Source organism: Coregonus clupeaformis, chromosome 26 (genome assembly GCF_020615455.1).
Source record: "Coregonus clupeaformis isolate EN_2021a chromosome 26, ASM2061545v1, whole genome shotgun sequence".
Taxonomy (NCBI): domain Eukaryota; kingdom Metazoa; phylum Chordata; class Actinopteri; order Salmoniformes; family Salmonidae; genus Coregonus; species Coregonus clupeaformis.
This window is the reverse complement of record NC_059217.1, coordinates 11,743,726-11,761,696: the sequence shown is the minus strand read 5'-3', so window position 1 is coordinate 11,761,696 and position 17,971 is coordinate 11,743,726. Positions and strand designations below refer to the sequence as shown.

At 43.0% G+C, this 17,971-nt stretch overlaps 1 protein-coding gene across 1 annotated transcript; it reads right to left on the bottom strand.

Moving 5' to 3' along the window:
• Window positions 1-530: 530 nt before the first annotated feature.
• Window positions 531-16,479, bottom strand: LOC121539922 (lysophosphatidic acid receptor 3-like). The gene is made up of 2 exons (XM_041848568.2): window positions 15,732-16,479; window positions 531-1,695 (listed from the first exon to the last, which is right to left on the bottom strand). Exons 1-2 carry the CDS (start codon window positions 16,471-16,473, stop codon window positions 1,355-1,357), a joined length of 1,083 nt encoding a protein of 360 aa, XP_041704502.2. The 5' UTR covers window positions 16,474-16,479; the 3' UTR covers window positions 531-1,354.
• Between the last annotated feature and the right edge of the window lie 1,492 nt (window positions 16,480-17,971).

Here is a 17,971-nt window from a genome sequence, read left to right as displayed (position 1 = left end):
GAGAGTGGTTACATTTCTCCAGCCCCATCTCTCAGCTTTTTACTGAAACAGTGGCGGGAGGTCGCTTTGTTGCTGTTTTAATTGCAGATTGCCCCTTTAAGGTCAACTCTGTTAAGTGAACTGAACTCTCGTTTTAATATGGTGAAAGAAAACATTGTACATCTAATACTCAAATCATAGTGTTAAAGCAGGTGAGCTGGTTCTACTATTTTTGGCCATTTTCTGGTGTTTTTTTGTGGAAAACTGAGCAGGTTGAGCATAACATGTCCAAATTTCAAATTTTGGGTGAAGCTTGCATTCAATTGCCCCTCCCTGTTTGCACACAACAATCTTCCATTCCCCCTTTCACAAGGGGATTTATGGCTGATTTAAGATGAAATCGTCAACCCTTTTACGGTCAACCCTGTTACTTTATTTGGCACTTACTGTAGTCATTTTTTTATTTAACTTCTTGAGATGGGAAAAGGTGTTTTTTATTAAGTTGATTATGTGCTCTTTATGATAGTATATTAAAAGTATTTTTTCTTCAAGTTACAGCAGTCAAAGGGCACCTAATTGGTGGAACAACTTGTATGTTAGCAGACAAATATAGTAGCTTATGATTTCCTGTGTATATAATAAAACGAGGAACAATGACACTTAAAAAAAAATTATGACACTTAAAAAAATCTCTAACCCCAATAAGCCTAGTACTATACTGCCCTGCAAAGGCAAAACGCATTAACTACAAATTTGGTCAAACATCTTTGATCTGTTTTAATGGCCAGGTATATTCTCTGATTAATGTGGTATTTAGTTTCCTGACACAAGAACAAGCCAGTTGATCAAAATATATCATAGAGTATCAGACATTGCTGTCTGTCTAGACAGAAAAATACTTTCAAGTCAGATTTGGCAGTAAAGAAAATTATGTAGTTACTGCGTTTTGCCTTTGTAGGGCAGTATAGTACAACAATAATGCATTAGGAATATGAGGCAATTTCATCAAGTACAGTACATCAAGTGCAACCCTGATCAAAACATCCATGAGACTTTTAATAAAGTTATATGGTGGAAAAAGGCATTAGTAACTATTTTCAAGAGGTAAAAAGTGTAGCCATTTGGATCTACTGTAGTCCCCCCTCAGTTTGCAGGCTAATATCCCATTTTGTGGTTCTTCTAGCATTGCAAGGTAGCGATAGCCCTTCACACCTCTAGGAATCCTCCACTGAGGCCAGATCCAGTTCAAGTGGCCCTTTAAGCTACCCTGAAGACAACATTGGACCATAGAAGACCCATCTGTGTCTTTATATGTCTCTCTACATCCACTTGTAGAGGTGCCCTCACAATGGCCATGCTTGCCTCAGGTCATGGTTCAGGTTTTAAATCTCCCCTGTGCATATGACCCCTTGGTGGTGTCCTTCTCCCCAGAGGTCTGCGGCGTGGTGCCCGCTTCCTGGCCGGAGCTGAGTGGCCGGGCGTTGGCCTTGGATGAGCGCTGGCGACGGGTGCAACTGCCCATGCAGCGCAGCAGGTTTTTGAACGTGGTCCACATCTCCTTGTCATTGTAGGAGTAAATGATGGGGTTCATGACCGAGTTGAGCACGGCCAACAGGAGTAGCCAGCGCTTGAATAGCATCACCTTGCACTGCTGGCACTGGAGGCCGTCGAGCAGCAGCACCACCAGGCCCGGCGTCCAGCAGATCACAAACACCCCTACAACAGAAAGACACAATATTAGAGATTATTAGAGACATTATATTATTACAAATATTAGAGCTATCTCCAATATGAGATGAGATTAGATCATTATATACCGCATATAGAGATTATTAGCGATATTGGAGATACTGTATCTCTAACATCATTAGAGATGAGATCACTAGAAACACTGCATTAGGAGATATCTCCAATGTTATTACAGATTGGATGTATTAGAGATGTCTCTAATATTCAAGATTTATTGATTTTATTTCAACAGGTCAAATGACTGAGAAAACATTCTCAGTCTCAGCTACAACTGAAACATAATCGTTCTGTGATAAATTAACATTGTAAACAGGAGCTACAGTGCATTCGGAAAGTATTCAGACCCCTTGACTTTTTCCACATTTTCTTAGGTTACACCCTCATCAATCTACACACAATACCCCATAATGACAAAGCAAAAACAGTTTAGAAATTTTTAAAACTGAAATGTCACATTTACATAAGTATTCAGACACTTTACTCAGTACTTTGTTGAAGCACCTTTGGCAGCGATTACAGCCTTGATTCTTCTTGAGTATGACGCTACAAGCTTGGCACACCTGTATTTGGGTAGTTTCTCCCATTCCTCTCTGCAGATCCTCCCAAGTTCAGTCAGGTTGGATGGGGAGAGTCGCTGCACAGCTATTTGCAGGTCTCTCTAGAGATGTTAGATCGGGTTCAAGTCTGGGTTCTGGCTGGGCCACTCAAGGACATTCAGAGACTTGTCCTGAAGCCACTCCTGTGTTGTCTTGGCTATGTGCTTAGGGTCATTGTCCTGTTGGAAGGTGAACCTTTGCTCCATTCTGAGGTCCTGAGTGCTCTGGAGCAGGTTTTCATCAAGGATCTTTCTGTACCTGCTGCTGAAAAACATCCCCACAGCATGATGTTGCCACCACCATGCTTCACCGTAGGGATGGTGCCAGGTTTCCTCCAGAGGTGACGCTTGGCATTCAGACCAAAGAGTTCAATATTGATTTCATCAGACCAGAGATTCTTGTTTCTCATGCTCCCGAGTGGCGCATTGGTCTAAGGCACTGCATCTCAGTGCTTGAGGCATCACTACAGACCCCCTGGTTCAATTCCAGGCTGTATCACAACCTGCCGTGATTGGAAGTCCCATAGGGCGGTGCACAATTGGCCCAACGTCGTCTGGGTTTGGCTGGTGTAGGCCGTCATTGTAAATATGAATTTGTTCTTAACTGACTTGCCTAGTTAAATAAAAATAAAATAAAATGGTCTGAGAGTCCTTTAGGTGCCTTTTGGCAAACTCCAAGCGAGCTGTCATGTGCCTTTTACTGAGGAATGGCTTCTGTCTGGGCAATCTACCATAAAGGCCTGATTGGTGGAGTGCTGCAGAGATGGGAGAACCTTCCAGAAGGACAACCATCTCCACAGAGGAACTCTGGAGTTCTGTCAGAGAGACTATCGGGTTCTTGGTCACCTCCCTGACCAAGGCCCTTCTCAGTTTGGCTGGGCGGCTAGCTCTAGGAAGAGTCTTGGTGGTTCCAAACTTCTTCCATTTAAGAATGATGGAGGCCACTGTGTTCTTGGGGACATTCAACGCTGCAGACATTTTTTGGTACCCTTCCCCAGATCTGTGCCTCGACACAATCCTTTCTCGGAGCTCTACGGATAATTCCTTCAACCTCATGGCTTGGTTTTTGCTCTGACATGCACTGTCAACCGTGAGACTGTATATAGGCAGGTGTGTGCCTTTCCAAATCTTGTCCAATCAATTGAATGTACCACAGGTGCACTCCAATCAAGTTGTAGAAACATCTCAAGGATGATCAATGGAAACAGGATGCACCTGAGCTCAATTTTGATTCTCATAGCAAAGGGTATGAATACTTATGTAATTAAGCTATGTTTTTAATTATTTTTTACACATCGCTTCGTCATTGTGGGGTATTGTGTGTAGATTGATGAGGAAAAAATGATATGTTATACATTTTTGAATGAGGCTGTAACGTCACAAAATGTGGAAAAAGGGAAGGGGTCTGAATACTTTCCGAATGCACTGTATACCAATTAATTTTGATTGGTTTGACTTGATCAACAGCTTATCATACTGAAGGTAGCTGTTGAGTTTGAGTGCAGAGAGTGATTATCTCCTTCAACACTTGATTCAAGTTAGAATAGAGGCAAGGAGGCATAGCATGCTGAGGTGTGCACTCATTCGCTACATCAAACAAATTAAAAACAGATTGGTATAGGCACAGACTAATGGGAGTTTCCACCATATTTCTTATACCTGTCATTTTCTTTCAAATCAGTGAAGGGAAGTGAACAAGTGCACAATTTGGGAGGAAGGAGAGATAATTGGGAGGTAGCTGTCACTGGAGACAAAGGCAAGAGCTTCCTGAGTGATGATGGCTTGCCAATACATTCTGTCTGAGGCAAGCAGGTACAAGTTAGAGAAAAACCAACGGACCAAAGACTGTCTAGAAGGAAGAAAATTTTATCTTTCACGGTTGCTGTGTATACATCTTTGTGTCTCAGAGACAGCACTCATTGTTTGTCTCAATTTGCATTTGACCTGAAATCCCAAACAATATTTAGACTAGTCATCCACTGCACAGAGCGTGTTGCGGCACGATGAAGGAATTTCAGGGAGTTTTTCTGGGACTGAGGGGACGGCACGTGTAGCAGCTTGTCCGTTCTGCCTATACCTCTCCAGAACCCTGCTTCAGTTCAGAGGAGCAAAAATAATGATTGTGTTTCCCACAAGGGACAAGAGATGGATGGAAGATGAAACACGGTTTCTTTCGCTCATATAATACAAGGCCACCAACTAAAATACAAGGAGCTGGCAGAAAGAAAAAGGCTGACTTTGGTGCTCCTTTCCCTTTTTGGTTGTAATGAGGCTTGAAAGAATCTCAAAATGTTACAGTGAAACCCAATCAAATGGGGTTCCACAGGCAGTTTTTATAATATATTCCCCATTTAAGTGTGTTTGTCCTTTCTAATCTTTGAAGTAAAATAAAAACATCTGGGTTGTGAAGCGGGCATATTTGTAGCACATGTGCACTGAAATATAGTATATTATACATCAGTATATATACATCAATGGAAGCAGCATGCGTCAAGGAGGTTTTTCTCTGCAGTTTTGTTTGCTTCAGTCGAAATTCTTAAATGGTCCCACATATTACATTGAGATGCCTTCATTATAATGAAGGTTCACCCTCCTTCTTTCCACAGAAATACAAGGATGATGAATCAAAGCATAGGGGTTGAGTAAATTGATGCACAGTTTGCCTAAATAGCCACCATCATGCACAATCAGGTCCCAATCAGTTTCGACATGCTAACATTTTAGCATTTTTGGCACAAAAGGATGTGCGAAAAAATGCTAATATCGGTCCCATAACTAAAATAAGAAACTAAACCAAAGCATGAATTGCTGTCATACCTTGTTCATAGTCATTTTCCTGTGCGTTTTTGCTGCCAACTTTACTTTATTTTCCTTTTTTCCATCGCAACTTTTTTCCCTCATTCAACTTTTTCACTCCGGACGCTTTATCTGGACATGGTTCGTCAACATCTTCAACAGCCGAAGCTAAGTAGTAACATTAACATGATGTCTTCTAAATGCAGTCGCTGTACTCATAATATACAGGAGAACGATCGCCTTACGGCGAGAATAGCTGTGCTACAAGCCCAGCTTCAGACGCAATCGTTAGGCAAGGGTAATTTCAGTGTAGGAAAGGAAGAAACAGCGTCTGTGCCACCAGTAAGTACAGATAGTAACGTTAGTATAAATCCCCCCGCACAGTCCCCGCAGCCGGACAACTTTCTCATGGCTTCTGGAGGGAAATACTGTTGGAATGATCAACCGGTGTCGCTCATTCAGCCGACAGAAACTTTCAACCGGTTTTCCCCATTATGTAGCGAGTCGGAGTCTGAGTCTGAGTCTTCTCTTGTCTCTACTCCTCCCGTTACGGGGTTTGAGACGCCGAAGGCTCCCACCATTAGCTCTGACAAATTGAAAACCCTAGTCATTGGCGACTCCATTACCCGCAGTATTAGACTTAAAACGAATCACCCAGCGATCATACACTGTTTACCAGGGGGCAGGGCTACCGACGTTAAGGCTAATCTAAAGATGGTGCTGGCTAAAGCTAAAACTGGCGAGTGTAGAGAGTATAGAGATATTGTTATCCACGTCGGCACCAACGATGTTAGGATGAAACAGTCAGAGGTCACCAAGTGCAACATAGCTTCAGCGTGTAAATCAGCTAGAAAGATGTGTCGGCATCGAGTAATTGTCTCTGGCCCCCTCCCAGTTAGGGGAGTGACGAGCTCTACAGCAGAGTCTCAGCACTCAATCGCTGGTTGAAAACTGTTTTCTGCCCCTCCCAAAAGATAGAATTTGTAGATAATTGGCCCTCTTTCTGGGACTCACCCACAAACAGGACCAAGCCTGACCTGCTGATGAGGGACGGACTCCATCCTAGCTGGAGGGGTGCTCTCATCTTATCTACCAACATAGATAGGGCTCTAACTCCTCTAGCCCCACAGTGAAATAGGGTGCAGGCCAGGCAGCAGGCTGTTAGCCAACCTGCCAGCTTAGTGGAGTCTGCCAATAGCACAGTCAGTGTAGTCAGCTCAGCCATACCCATTGAGACTGTGTCTGTGCCTCGACCTAGGTTGGGCAAAACTAAACATGGCGGTGTTCACCTTAGCAATCTTATTAGGATAAAGACCTCCTCCATTCCTGCCATTATTGAAAGAGATCGTGATACCTCACATCTCAAAATAGGGTTACTTAATGTTAGATCCATCACTTCAAAGGCAGTCATAGTCAATGAACTAATCACTGATCATAATCTTGATGTGATTGGCCTGACTGAAACATGGCTTAAGCCTGATGAATTTGCTGTGTTAAATGAGGCCTCACCTCCTGGTTACACTAGTGACCATATTCCCCGTGCATCCCGCAAAGGCGGAGGTGTTGCTAACATTTACGATAGCAAATTTCAATTTACAAAAAAAAAAATGGCGTTTTTCGTCTTTTGAGCTTCTAGTCATGAAATCTATGCAGCCTACTCAATCACTTTTTATAGCTACTGTTTACAGGCCTCCTGGGCCATATACAGCGTTCCTCTCTGAGTTTCCTGAATTCCTATCAGACCTTGTAGTCATAGCAGATCATATTCTAATTTTTGGTGATTTTAAATATTCACATGGAGAAGTCCACAGACCCACTCCAAAAGTCTTTCGGAGCCATCATCGACTCAGTGGGTTTTGTCCAACATGTCTCTGGACCTACTCACTGCCACAGTCATACTCTGGACCTAGTTTTGTCCCATGGAATAAATGTTGTAGATCTTAATGTTTTTCCACAAAATCCTGGACTATCGGACCACCATTTTATTACGTTTGCAATCGCAACAAATAATCTGCTCAGACCCCAACCAAGGAGCATCAAAAGTCGTGCTATAAATTCTCAGACAACACAAAAATTCCTTGATGCCCTTCCAGACTCCTTCTGCCTACCCAAGGACGTCAGAGGACAAAAATCAGTTAACCACTTAACTGAGGAACTCAATTTAACCTTGCGCAATACCCTAGATGCAGTTGCACCCCTAAAAACGAAAAACCTGTCCCAGACCTGTCCCAGACCTGCTGTTTTCAACTCTTAATTCAATGTCTGGTCTCCTTGGTAAGCAACTCCAGTGTAGATTTGGCCTTGTGTCCTGCTGAAAGGTGAATTAATCTCCCAGTGTATGGTGAAAAGCAGACTCAACCAGGTTTTCCTCTAGGATTTTGCCTGTGCTTAGCTCCATTCTGTTTATTTTTTATCCTGAAAAACTTCCCAGTCCTTAATGATTACAAGCATACACGTAACATGATGCAGCCACCACTATGCTTGAAAATATGGCGAGTGTGTGAAGAGGTGATTTGGAAGGAGTCAGGCGCAGAAGCGTAAATAACAGGATTTATTCTGAAGCACAAAGTTACGCAGTAATGCGTCAAAACACCCAAGCGCGCAAAACAGGCGCACTGGAAAATACAAGGCACACAGGGAAATATCCCGGCGATACAAAATACACGGAGCTCCACCGAGCTACTCTATCCTCCACAATAAAGAATCACACACAAAGACATGGGGGCAGAGGGAACACTTATACAGGTACTGATGAGGGGATATGAACCAGGTGTGTGTAATAAACAAGACAAAACAAATGGAATTATGAGATGAGGAGCGGCAGTGGCTAGAAGGTCGGTGATGACAAATGCCGAAGCCTGCCCGAACAAGGAGAGGAGGCAGCCTCGGAGGAAGTCGTGACAGAGTGGTACTTAGTATTGTATTGCCCCAAACATTACACTTTTTATTCAGGATAGAAAGTTATTTGTTTGCAAAATTTTTGGCAGTATTACTTTAGTGCCTTGTTGCAAACAGGATGCATGTTTTGGAATATTTTTATTCTGCACAGGCTTCTTCTTTTAACTCTGTCAATTAGGTTAGTATTGTGGAGCAACTACAATGTTGTTGATCCATTCTACGTTTTCTCCTATCACAGCTGTTAAACTCTGTAACTGTTTTAAAGTCACCATTGGCCTTATGGTGAAACCATTTAGCGGTATCCTTCCTCTCCGGTAACTGAGTTAAGAAGGACGCCTGTATCTTTGTAGTGTACTAGGTACATTGATACACCATTCAAAGGGTAATTAATATCTTCACCATGCTCAAAGGGATATTCAATGTCTGCTTTTTTTATTTTTACCCATCTACCAATAGGTGCCCTTCTTTGCGAGGAATTGGAAAACCTCCCTGGTCTTTCTGGTTGAATCTGTAGATTCACTGCTCTACTGAGGGACATTACAGATAATTGTTTGTGAGGGGTACAGAGATAAGGTAGTCATTCAAAAATCATGTTAAACACTATTATTGCACTCAGAGTGAGTCCATGCAACTTATTATGCAGTGGTGTAAAGTACTTCAGTAAAAACACTTTAAAGTACTACTTAAGTTGTTTTATGGGGTATCTGTACTTTACTATTTATATTTCTGACAACCTTTACTTTTACTTCACTACATTCCTAAAGAAAATACTGTACTTTTTACTCCATACATTATCACTGACACCCAAAAGTACACGTTACATTTTGAATGCTTAGCAGGACAGGAGAATTGTCCAATTCATGCACTTATCAAGAGAACATCCCTGGTCATCCCTACTCCCTCTGATCTCGCAGACTCACTGAACACAAATGCTTCATTTGTAAATTATGTTGGAGTGCGCCCCTGGCTAGCCAAATAATAATAATAACAAGAAAATTGTGCCGTCTGGTTTACTTAAAATAAGCAATTTAAAATGATATATAATTTTTTATTCGATACTTAAGTATATTTTTGCAATTACGTTTACTTTTGATACTTAAATATATTTAAAACCAAATACCTTTAGACTTTTACTCAAGTAGAATTTTACTGGGTGACTTTTACTTGAGTCATTTTCTATTAAGACATCTTTACTCGAGTATGACAATTGGGCACTTTTTCCACCACTTATGTGACTTGTTAAGCAATTTTTTTCTCCTGAACTTATTTAGGAGAGCCATAACAAAGGAGTTGAATACTAATTTGTAACAATTCTGAAAAACATAAATTCCACTTTGACATTATTGTCACACCCTGGCTCGGGGACTCATTATGTTGAGCCAGGGTGTGTTCATTCTATGTTTTCCGTTTCTTTGGTGGGTGTTCTAGGTTGTCTATTTTCTATGTTTGCCGGTGTGACTCCCAATCAGAGGCAACGAGTGTCAGCTGTCGGCTGGTTGTCTCTGATTGGGAGCCATATTTAATCTGTCTGTTTTTCTTTCGGGTTGTGGGATTTTGTTCGTGTGTGTTCGTGTTGAACCATAGACGTCACGCATTCGTTGTTTATTGTTTTGTTCGTGTGAGCATTTAAATAAATAGAATATGTTCACTCGCAACGCTGCGCCTTGGTCTCCCTCATTAGACGATCGTGACAGAAAATCCCACCTAAACCAGACCAAGCAGCGTGAAGAGGAGAGAGGAAGGACTTTGGATCAGGGGAGTAGGAGTTTCGGCTGGGCCACGCTAAGTGAAGAGGAGAGAGGCTGGTCTATGAAGCAATGGATCGAGAGTCTGGCGAGAGCTAGGGAGGCCTGGTCCACGGGGAGGAGAGAACCCCAGAAATTTTTTAGGGGGGGGCTCACGACGTGGACGACGGGGCAGCAGGAGGCCGCGATGGAGCGGTCCAGCGGGTGTGAAGAGGAGGCCGCCAGGTTAAGGGGGCCACTGGTCACAGAGGAGAGGGAAAGTGTGGAGGCACGGCAAGAGGTACTGGGGTGTGTTACCAGTCCGGTCCGGCCCATTCCTGATCCCTGCGTAGGGCCAGTGGTGTGTGTCCCCAGTACGGTCCGGCCTGTTCCTGTTCCTCGCATCAAGCCTGTGGTGCGTGTCGTCAGCCCGGCCCGGCCTGTTCCTGCTTCCCGCATCGAGTCTGTGGTGCGCGTCGCCAGCCTGGCCCGGCCTGTTCCTTCTCCCCGCACCAAGTCTGTTGTGCGTCTCGTCAGCCCTGTCCGGCTCGTTCCTGCTCCCCGCACCAAACCTGTGGTGCGCGTCGCCAGCCCGGCCCGGCCCGTTCCTGCTCTCCGCACCAAGTCTGTGGTGTGCGTCGTCAGTCCGGCACGGCCCGTGCCTGTTCCCCGCACCAGGTCGGGAGTGCGCTTCGACGGCCCGGCTCGGCCCGCTCCTGCTCCCCACACCAAGCCAGTGGTGTGCGTCGTCAGTCCGGCACGGCCCGTGCCTGTTCCACCGGTGGCTGGTCCGGCACCGGTCAGAGGCTTCACGTCGGAGCTAGAGCAATCCGCTCCACCAGTGTTCAGTCCAGCTCCGGCCAGCAGGGCCAGACCAGACCAGGGGTACTTTGGGGGGTTCGAGAAGGAGTGGGGGTCAAGCCCGGAGCCGGAGCCGCCGCCGAGGAGGAATGCCCACCCAGCCCTCCCCTGTTTTTGCTCTTATTTAGGCGCGGTCGCAGTCCGCGCCTTTAGGGGGGGGTACTGTCACACCCTGGCTCGGGGACTCATTATGTTGAGCCAGGGTGTGTTCATTCTATGTTTTCCGTTTCTTTGGTGGGTGTTCTAGGTTGTCTATTTTCTATGTTTGCCGGTGTGACTCCCAATCAGAGGCAACGAGTGTCAGCTGTCGGCTGGTTGTCTCTGATTGGGAGCCATATTTAATCTGTCTGTTTTTCTTTCGGGTTGTGGGATTTTGTTCGTGTGTGTTCGTGTTGAACCATAGACGTCACGCATTCGTTGTTTATTGTTTTGTTCGTGTGAGCATTTAAATAAATAGAATATGTTCACTCGCAACGCTGCGCCTTGGTCTCCCTCATTAGACGATCGTGACAATTATGGAGTATTGTGTGTAGGCCAGTGATAAACAATCTCAATTTAATCCATTTTTAAATTCAGGCTGTAACAAAACAAAATGTGGATAAAGTCAAGTGGTGTGAAATGGGACAATTGCATCTGAAAGCAATTGCACGCTGCCTGAAAACCCCCTCAAAGTATGGGTTATTTTGAGGGTTCTTCTGAGGAAGCCACATACCGTGCAGTCTCGGGAGGTTCGGCCGAGATGCCTGGCAGCCTAACCAGTGTGTGTGTGTGTGTGTGTCCTTGTGTAAGAGATAATTACACAGAGCAGTCTTGAAGACACTCTGTACGAGAGCGAGGCAGCCTCCTCCGTGCCAATCTGCGAGGTGACCAGAGTGCAGATAGTCTACTTTGTTCTTTGTCTATCTGGCAGGGGGACATAACAAAAGAAAGCACTAATTCTAGCATATTTACAGCTCTATGTTTGCTATCTGGCACATCATAAAATTGATATAAACAAAAGGTTTAGGGAATTCAGCAGCACCTACTGGCTGAGCTGATAACAATCAAACTTGTCTGACCTGTCCTGAGGAGCCATGCTAAGGAGAGGGTGGGCGTTCTCTTGAGTATTGTCTGTTGCAACACACCTACCAGCAGTGGCCCGCATGACCTTATCTGGGATGTGTGCATACTCATTTGCAGGGTTTTTCTGGATCAAAATGGGGCTTAGGTGGTGGACGTGGCCATCGGCATGGCCAATGGTGCGGTCGCAAACTGAACATTTTAAGAGCCCTCTTGTTGGCTGCAGTGACATAATTGTGATGTTTTAAAGCTAATTACAGTGGGGGAAAAAAGTATTTTGTCAGCCACCAATTGTGCAAGTTCTCCCACTTAAAGAGATGAGCGAGGCCTGTAAATTTCATCATAGGTACACGTCAACAATGACAGACAAATTTAGAATATTTTCTCCAGAAAATCACATTGTAGGATTTTTTATGAATTTATTTGCAAATTATGGTGGAAAATAATTATTTGGTCACCTACAAACAAGGAAGATTTCTGGCTCTTACAGACCTGTAACTTCTTCTTTAAGAGGCTCCTCTGTCCTCCACTCGTTACCTGTATTAATGGCACCTGTTTGAACTTGTTATCAGTATAAAAGACACCTGTCCACAACCTCAAACAGTCACACTCCAAACTCCACTATGGCCAAGACCAAAGAGCTGTCAAAGGACACCAGAAACAAAATTGAAAACCTGCACTAGGCTGGGAAGACTGAATCTGCAATAGGTAAGCAGCTTGGTTTGAAGGGAGCAATTATTAGGAAATGGAAGACATACAAGACCACTGATAATCTCCCTCGATCTGGACCTCCACGCAAGATCTCACCCCGTGGGGTCAAAATGATCACAAGAACAGTGAGCAAAAATCCCAGAACAACACGGGGGGACCTTGTGAATGACCTGCAGAGAGCTGGGACCAAAGTAACAAAGCCTACCATCAGTAACACACTACGCCGCCAGGGACTCAAATCCTGCAGTGCCAGACGTGTCCCCATGCTTAAGCCAGTACATGTCCAGGCCCGTCTGAAGTTTGCTAGAGTGCATTTGGATGATCCAGAAGAGGATTGGGAGAATGTCATATGGTCAGATGAAACCAAAATATAACTTTTTGGTAAAAACTTAACTCGTCGTGTTCGGAGGACAAAGAATGCTGAGTTGCATCCAAAGAACACCATACCTACTGTGAAGCATTGGGGTGGAAACATCATGCTTTGGGGCTGTTTTTCTGCAAAGGGACCAGGACGACTGATCCGTGTAAAGGAAAGAATTAATGGGCCATGTATCGTGAGACTTTGAGTGAAAACCTCCTTCCATCAACAAGGGCATTGAAGATGAAACGTGGCTGGGTCTTTCAGCATGACAATGATCCCAAACACACCACCCGGGCAACGAAGGAGAGGCTTTGTAAGAAGCATTTCAAGGTCCTGGAGTGGCCTAGCCAGTCTCCAGATCTCAACCCGATAGAAAATCTTTGGAGGGAGTTGAAAGTCCGTGATGCCCAGCGACAGCCCCAAAACATCACTGCTCTAGAGGAGATCTGCATGGAGAAATGGGCCAAAATACCAGCAACAGTGTGTGAAAACCTTGTGAAGACTTACAGAAAACGTTTGACCTGTGTCATTGCCAACAAAGGGTATATAACAAAGTATTGAGAAACTTTTGTTTTTGACCAAATACTTATTTTCCACCATAATTTGCAAATCAATTCATTAAAAATCCTACAATGTGATTTTCTGGATTTTTTTTTCTCATTTTGTCTGTCATAGTTGACGTGTACCTATGATGAAAATTACAGGCCTCTCTCATATTTTTAAGTGGGAGAACTTGCACAATTGGTGGCTGACTAAATACTTTTTTTCCCCACTGTACCTACAATTCTGCACATTTCGTCATGTGGCAGATATAAAATGTTGCAGTTTTAGGCTGAGAGAGAAATGTGGGATTTTAAAGCTAATTTATGATATCTGGGTGACTCAAACATTATAACAAAATCAATGGGGGCCCCAAGCCATGCCAAAAATACTCCTGAACATATCATTGTTGAATTTTCGATTCTCTCCAACTTTCTAGCTTTTATTTGATTGATTGTTAGTTCTCAAAGATGATCTTATTAAAAATATATAGGTACATTATCTTTTCTACATACTTTATGTCTGGTTTAAGTTGTTTAAGTTTACACTGAAAAAGTTTTTCCATCCCAATTATGATTATTTTTAAAATACTTTTTGGGGACATAGGTGGCCCGAAAAAAAACACTTAGGCGGCCCGCCCAAGACTTTTCTGGATTTGTATACAATCACATACACTTTAAATCTAAAATTAGGAACACCTTCCCTTTTGCCCTCAGACCAGCCTCAATTTGTTGGGGCATGAACTCTACAAGGTGTCGAAAGCGTTCCACAGGGATGCTGGCCCATGTTGACTCCAATGCTTTCCACAGTTATGGCTGGATGTTCTTTGGGTGGTGGACCATTGTTGATACATACAGGAAACTTTTGAGTGTGAAAAACCCAGCAGCGTTGTGTTCTTGACACAAACCTTCTACCATACCCCGTTCAAAGGCAATTCAATATTTTGTCTTGCCCATTCACCCTCTGAATGGCACACATACACAATCCATGTCTCAATTGTCTCTAGGCTTAAACATCCTTCAACATGGCTCCTCCCCTTCATCTACACTGATCTACACATCTACACTGATTGATACTCTACTCTACTGTGCTCTGCTGTGCTGCGTTGTGATGTCCAAACTTGTGAAACATGAGGAGAATGACATTCATATCCATAATTATGCATTTCTGTATAGTGCAGATCAGGGACCCATTATGTAATTCTGATACAGTAATTCCGTTACCGGATGTAAATCTACTTCACTTACTGTAGGTCAATAACCATAAGAGATATTTTCAAACTTAAGGTGTCATATCATAAGTGTCATAGCTGACACCCCATTCTTTCTGCAGACATCTTTCAATCTTAAGCAGATATAAAAATAAAAAAAATATGGGAAAATGTGGTCGCATAAAAACTGGAGGGAGATTTTACCGTAATTCCATTACCAAAGTTTGCATCTGCACAGTTATTCCACTAAATTAGTTTTTGTAAAAATGTTCAGTAGAAATTGTTACAAGTAGTCCTTATGTATAGAGTTGTATGGTTTGTTAAACTTTGGAATCAATGTTTTTTGTTTGGCATACATTTTAAAGGGAAAAAAAAGCGTAATACCATTAACAATTAATTGCCCATATGTTTGCCATTCACACACGTTGAAAACAAGCCCTTGTAGACTGATCAGCGAACAGTTTATTTATTTTTTATATAACCTTTATTTAAGACCTATTTTACAAGGAAGACCTGGCCAAGAGGGCAGATCAAAATTGTGTTTGTTTATTTTTTTTTATTTTTTTGTGATTTAGGCCACATGCGCATACAGTAGATGACTGATACTAATAAGTGGAGAACCATGTTATTTAGCAGAGACAGATCAGAGCAAATAATTTCCTTCTGTGCTGAATAAAATGCTGAGTAATTACAGGCCAAGTTGAAAACACACAATTGCACAGCAAAGTCCTTTATCTTTATGAGGTCTATGGTACAACCGTCCACTTTGTACACCAACTCCCTTGTCAAACAAAGATTACTCAAAATATGTCAATATCAGTCAAATTAGTTCACTTTGTGGGACATATTGACATTATGTTTTTTCAATGGCCTTGACCATAACATTGTGCTCAAAGCTGATTTGAATTTACTTCATCAGGATTTTTTCCCCCTATCTGGGTAATAAGATTACAATCCACTGTGGTCAGCAACAATGCTTTCCCTTCCTATCTCCACACTCAACCAGCTAAATTGACTTTGGGATAAGCTTGCGAGTGTTTCTAATTGCGTTTGAGGAAAGTCCTTTATGGACCAATTAAAAAATATAACGTTCTGCTACATATTAAGAGCACAGAGTAGTAGTGCTACTCAGTCCTTAGGAAGTGCTACATTTCCCAACCGAGAATTTCTGATGTGTCCAATCAAGGACTATATTGAAACAATAAAAATAAAAAATGCAATAGAGTTATCCCATGGCCCCAAGCCTACCTAACACGGTCATGACCGTCTTGATGAGTTTGATGGGCATCTGCTTGTGGTTAATGGAGCCGCTGGTGTGCGGGCTGAGCACCGCCGTCTTCCTCTTGACGTAGGTGTAAATCCGCAGGTAGATGGACACCATGACCAGGAACACCACCAGGTTAGACACAGACCAGAAGATTAGGTAGCTCCGGCTGAAGATGGGCGCCAGCTGGGAGCAGCCCTGAAGGTTGCAGATGCAGTTCCAGCCTAGGCTGGGCACGGCACCCATGAAGATGGAAATAGCCCACACCAGCATGATGAGAAGGGTCACCCGCCGCTTGGTCAGGTTGCTGTGGACCTTCCAGTTCATCACAGAGATGTAACGCTCCAGGGCGATGACTAGTAAGTTCGCCAGAGAGGCCGAGAGACTGGTGTCCAGAAGCCCTTGACGAATGAAATAGCCCCTCACAGTTAACTTCCTGGACACCTGGCCAGTATTGAACATGAGGTACACGTAAGCTATCCCAGCAAGGAAGTCCGAAGCGGCCAGGTTGGAGAGGAGATAGTAGAATGGGTAGTGCAACCTCTTGTTGATGATGACGGAGGCGATGACCATGGCATTGGACATCAGGATGAAGCAGCAGAAGAGGGAGCCTACGACTTGGACCAGAATGAGCTGTGTTGAGTTCCAGTCGTCTTTGGCCTGGTTGCTGTTGTTGTAAAAGAAGCTCATGATCTCATCGTGGTAGCATTTGTTCTGGTTGGCCATTTTGAGCGGAATGCTGCTGACGAGAGTGGACAAGAGATAGAATGTTAAAGAGAATCCAATAAATGCTTATTTTTTCTCTCTTTCTAACAAATATCAACCTTTTGGAATTTATGGTAGGTCTGCACAGCATCACGGTATAACTACATGTACAGTACATGGGCTAATTTAGTATGAAGACGGTAATGAGAACTCTACATCAAAAGTTATAATAAACCCATTCTTTGTGCCGTGCCAGTTTTCCCAAGGCCAAATAACTTCTGAACTGAGAAAGATGAAATGACACAACTCCAAAGGGCAATCAACATGTCAAACATCCTTTTTACTGGAAGCAGCTGCTTAAATCACTGGTTAATCACACACTCCCCCGTTACAGACCTCTGAGATAAGGATAAAGACATTCTGAGCTTCAACTGATGATATTTACTAACAGCAAGCTATTGACTCTGCCAAAACCAATTAAGTATGACTTTTACAGCTATGGATACAATCGCTTCCATACATAAAGTTATGAAAAAAATTAGCACACTTCATGCCCATGATAACTAATGATTATGTATCATGCAATTTGTAAAATAGTGTGACACATAGTGACACCTAAGGCTTTAGTTATCATGGGCAAAAAAGTACAATCAATAGAGAAATGTTTTGCAATGCAATTCAACTTTTCTTCTAAGCAGGCCTATAGCATCTTTAGTTATTTACACTAAGTGTAAAAAACATTAGGAACACCTTTCTTATATTGATTTGCACCCCCTTTTGCCCTCAGAACAGCCTCGATTTGTTGGTGTCAAAAGTGTTCCACAGAGATGCTGGCCAATGTTGACTTCAATGCTTCCCACAGTTGTGTCAAGTTGGCTGATTGTCCTTTGGGTGGTGGACCATTTTTGATACACACAGGAAACTGTTGAGCGTGAAACACACAGCAGCATTGCAGTTCTTGACACACTCAAACCAGTGCGCCTGGCACCTACTACCATACCACTTTCAAAGGCACTTACATATTTTATCTTGCCCTTTCATCCTCAGAATGGCACACCTACAAAATCCATGTCTTAATTGTCTCAAGGCTTAAAAATCCTTCTTTAACCTGTCTCCTCCCCTTCATCTATACTGATTGAAGTGGACTTAACAAGTGACATCAATAAGGGATCATAGCTTTCACCTGGATTCACCTGGTCAGTCTATGTCATGGAAAGGGCAGGTGTTCTCAATGTTTTGTACACTCAGTGTACATTATTTGTAATCATTTTAAAAAGTGTAGAAATAAATGGGTTTGTCTTTCAACATTTACAATGTAGACCATTTATGATAAGGAATTTCAAAATGCTAAAAAAGTATTATTTGCGGTTGAAAGAGAAAACAAGTATTCTCTGCCAGGAAAACACTAAAATACATTTTATCATGCTGAAAACTATAGGCAAATCTAGTCCAAATAAACAAAATAATTAAAACTTACTTACCAGGTGGAGTTTACATGTGGAAAATATTTTCTGTTGAA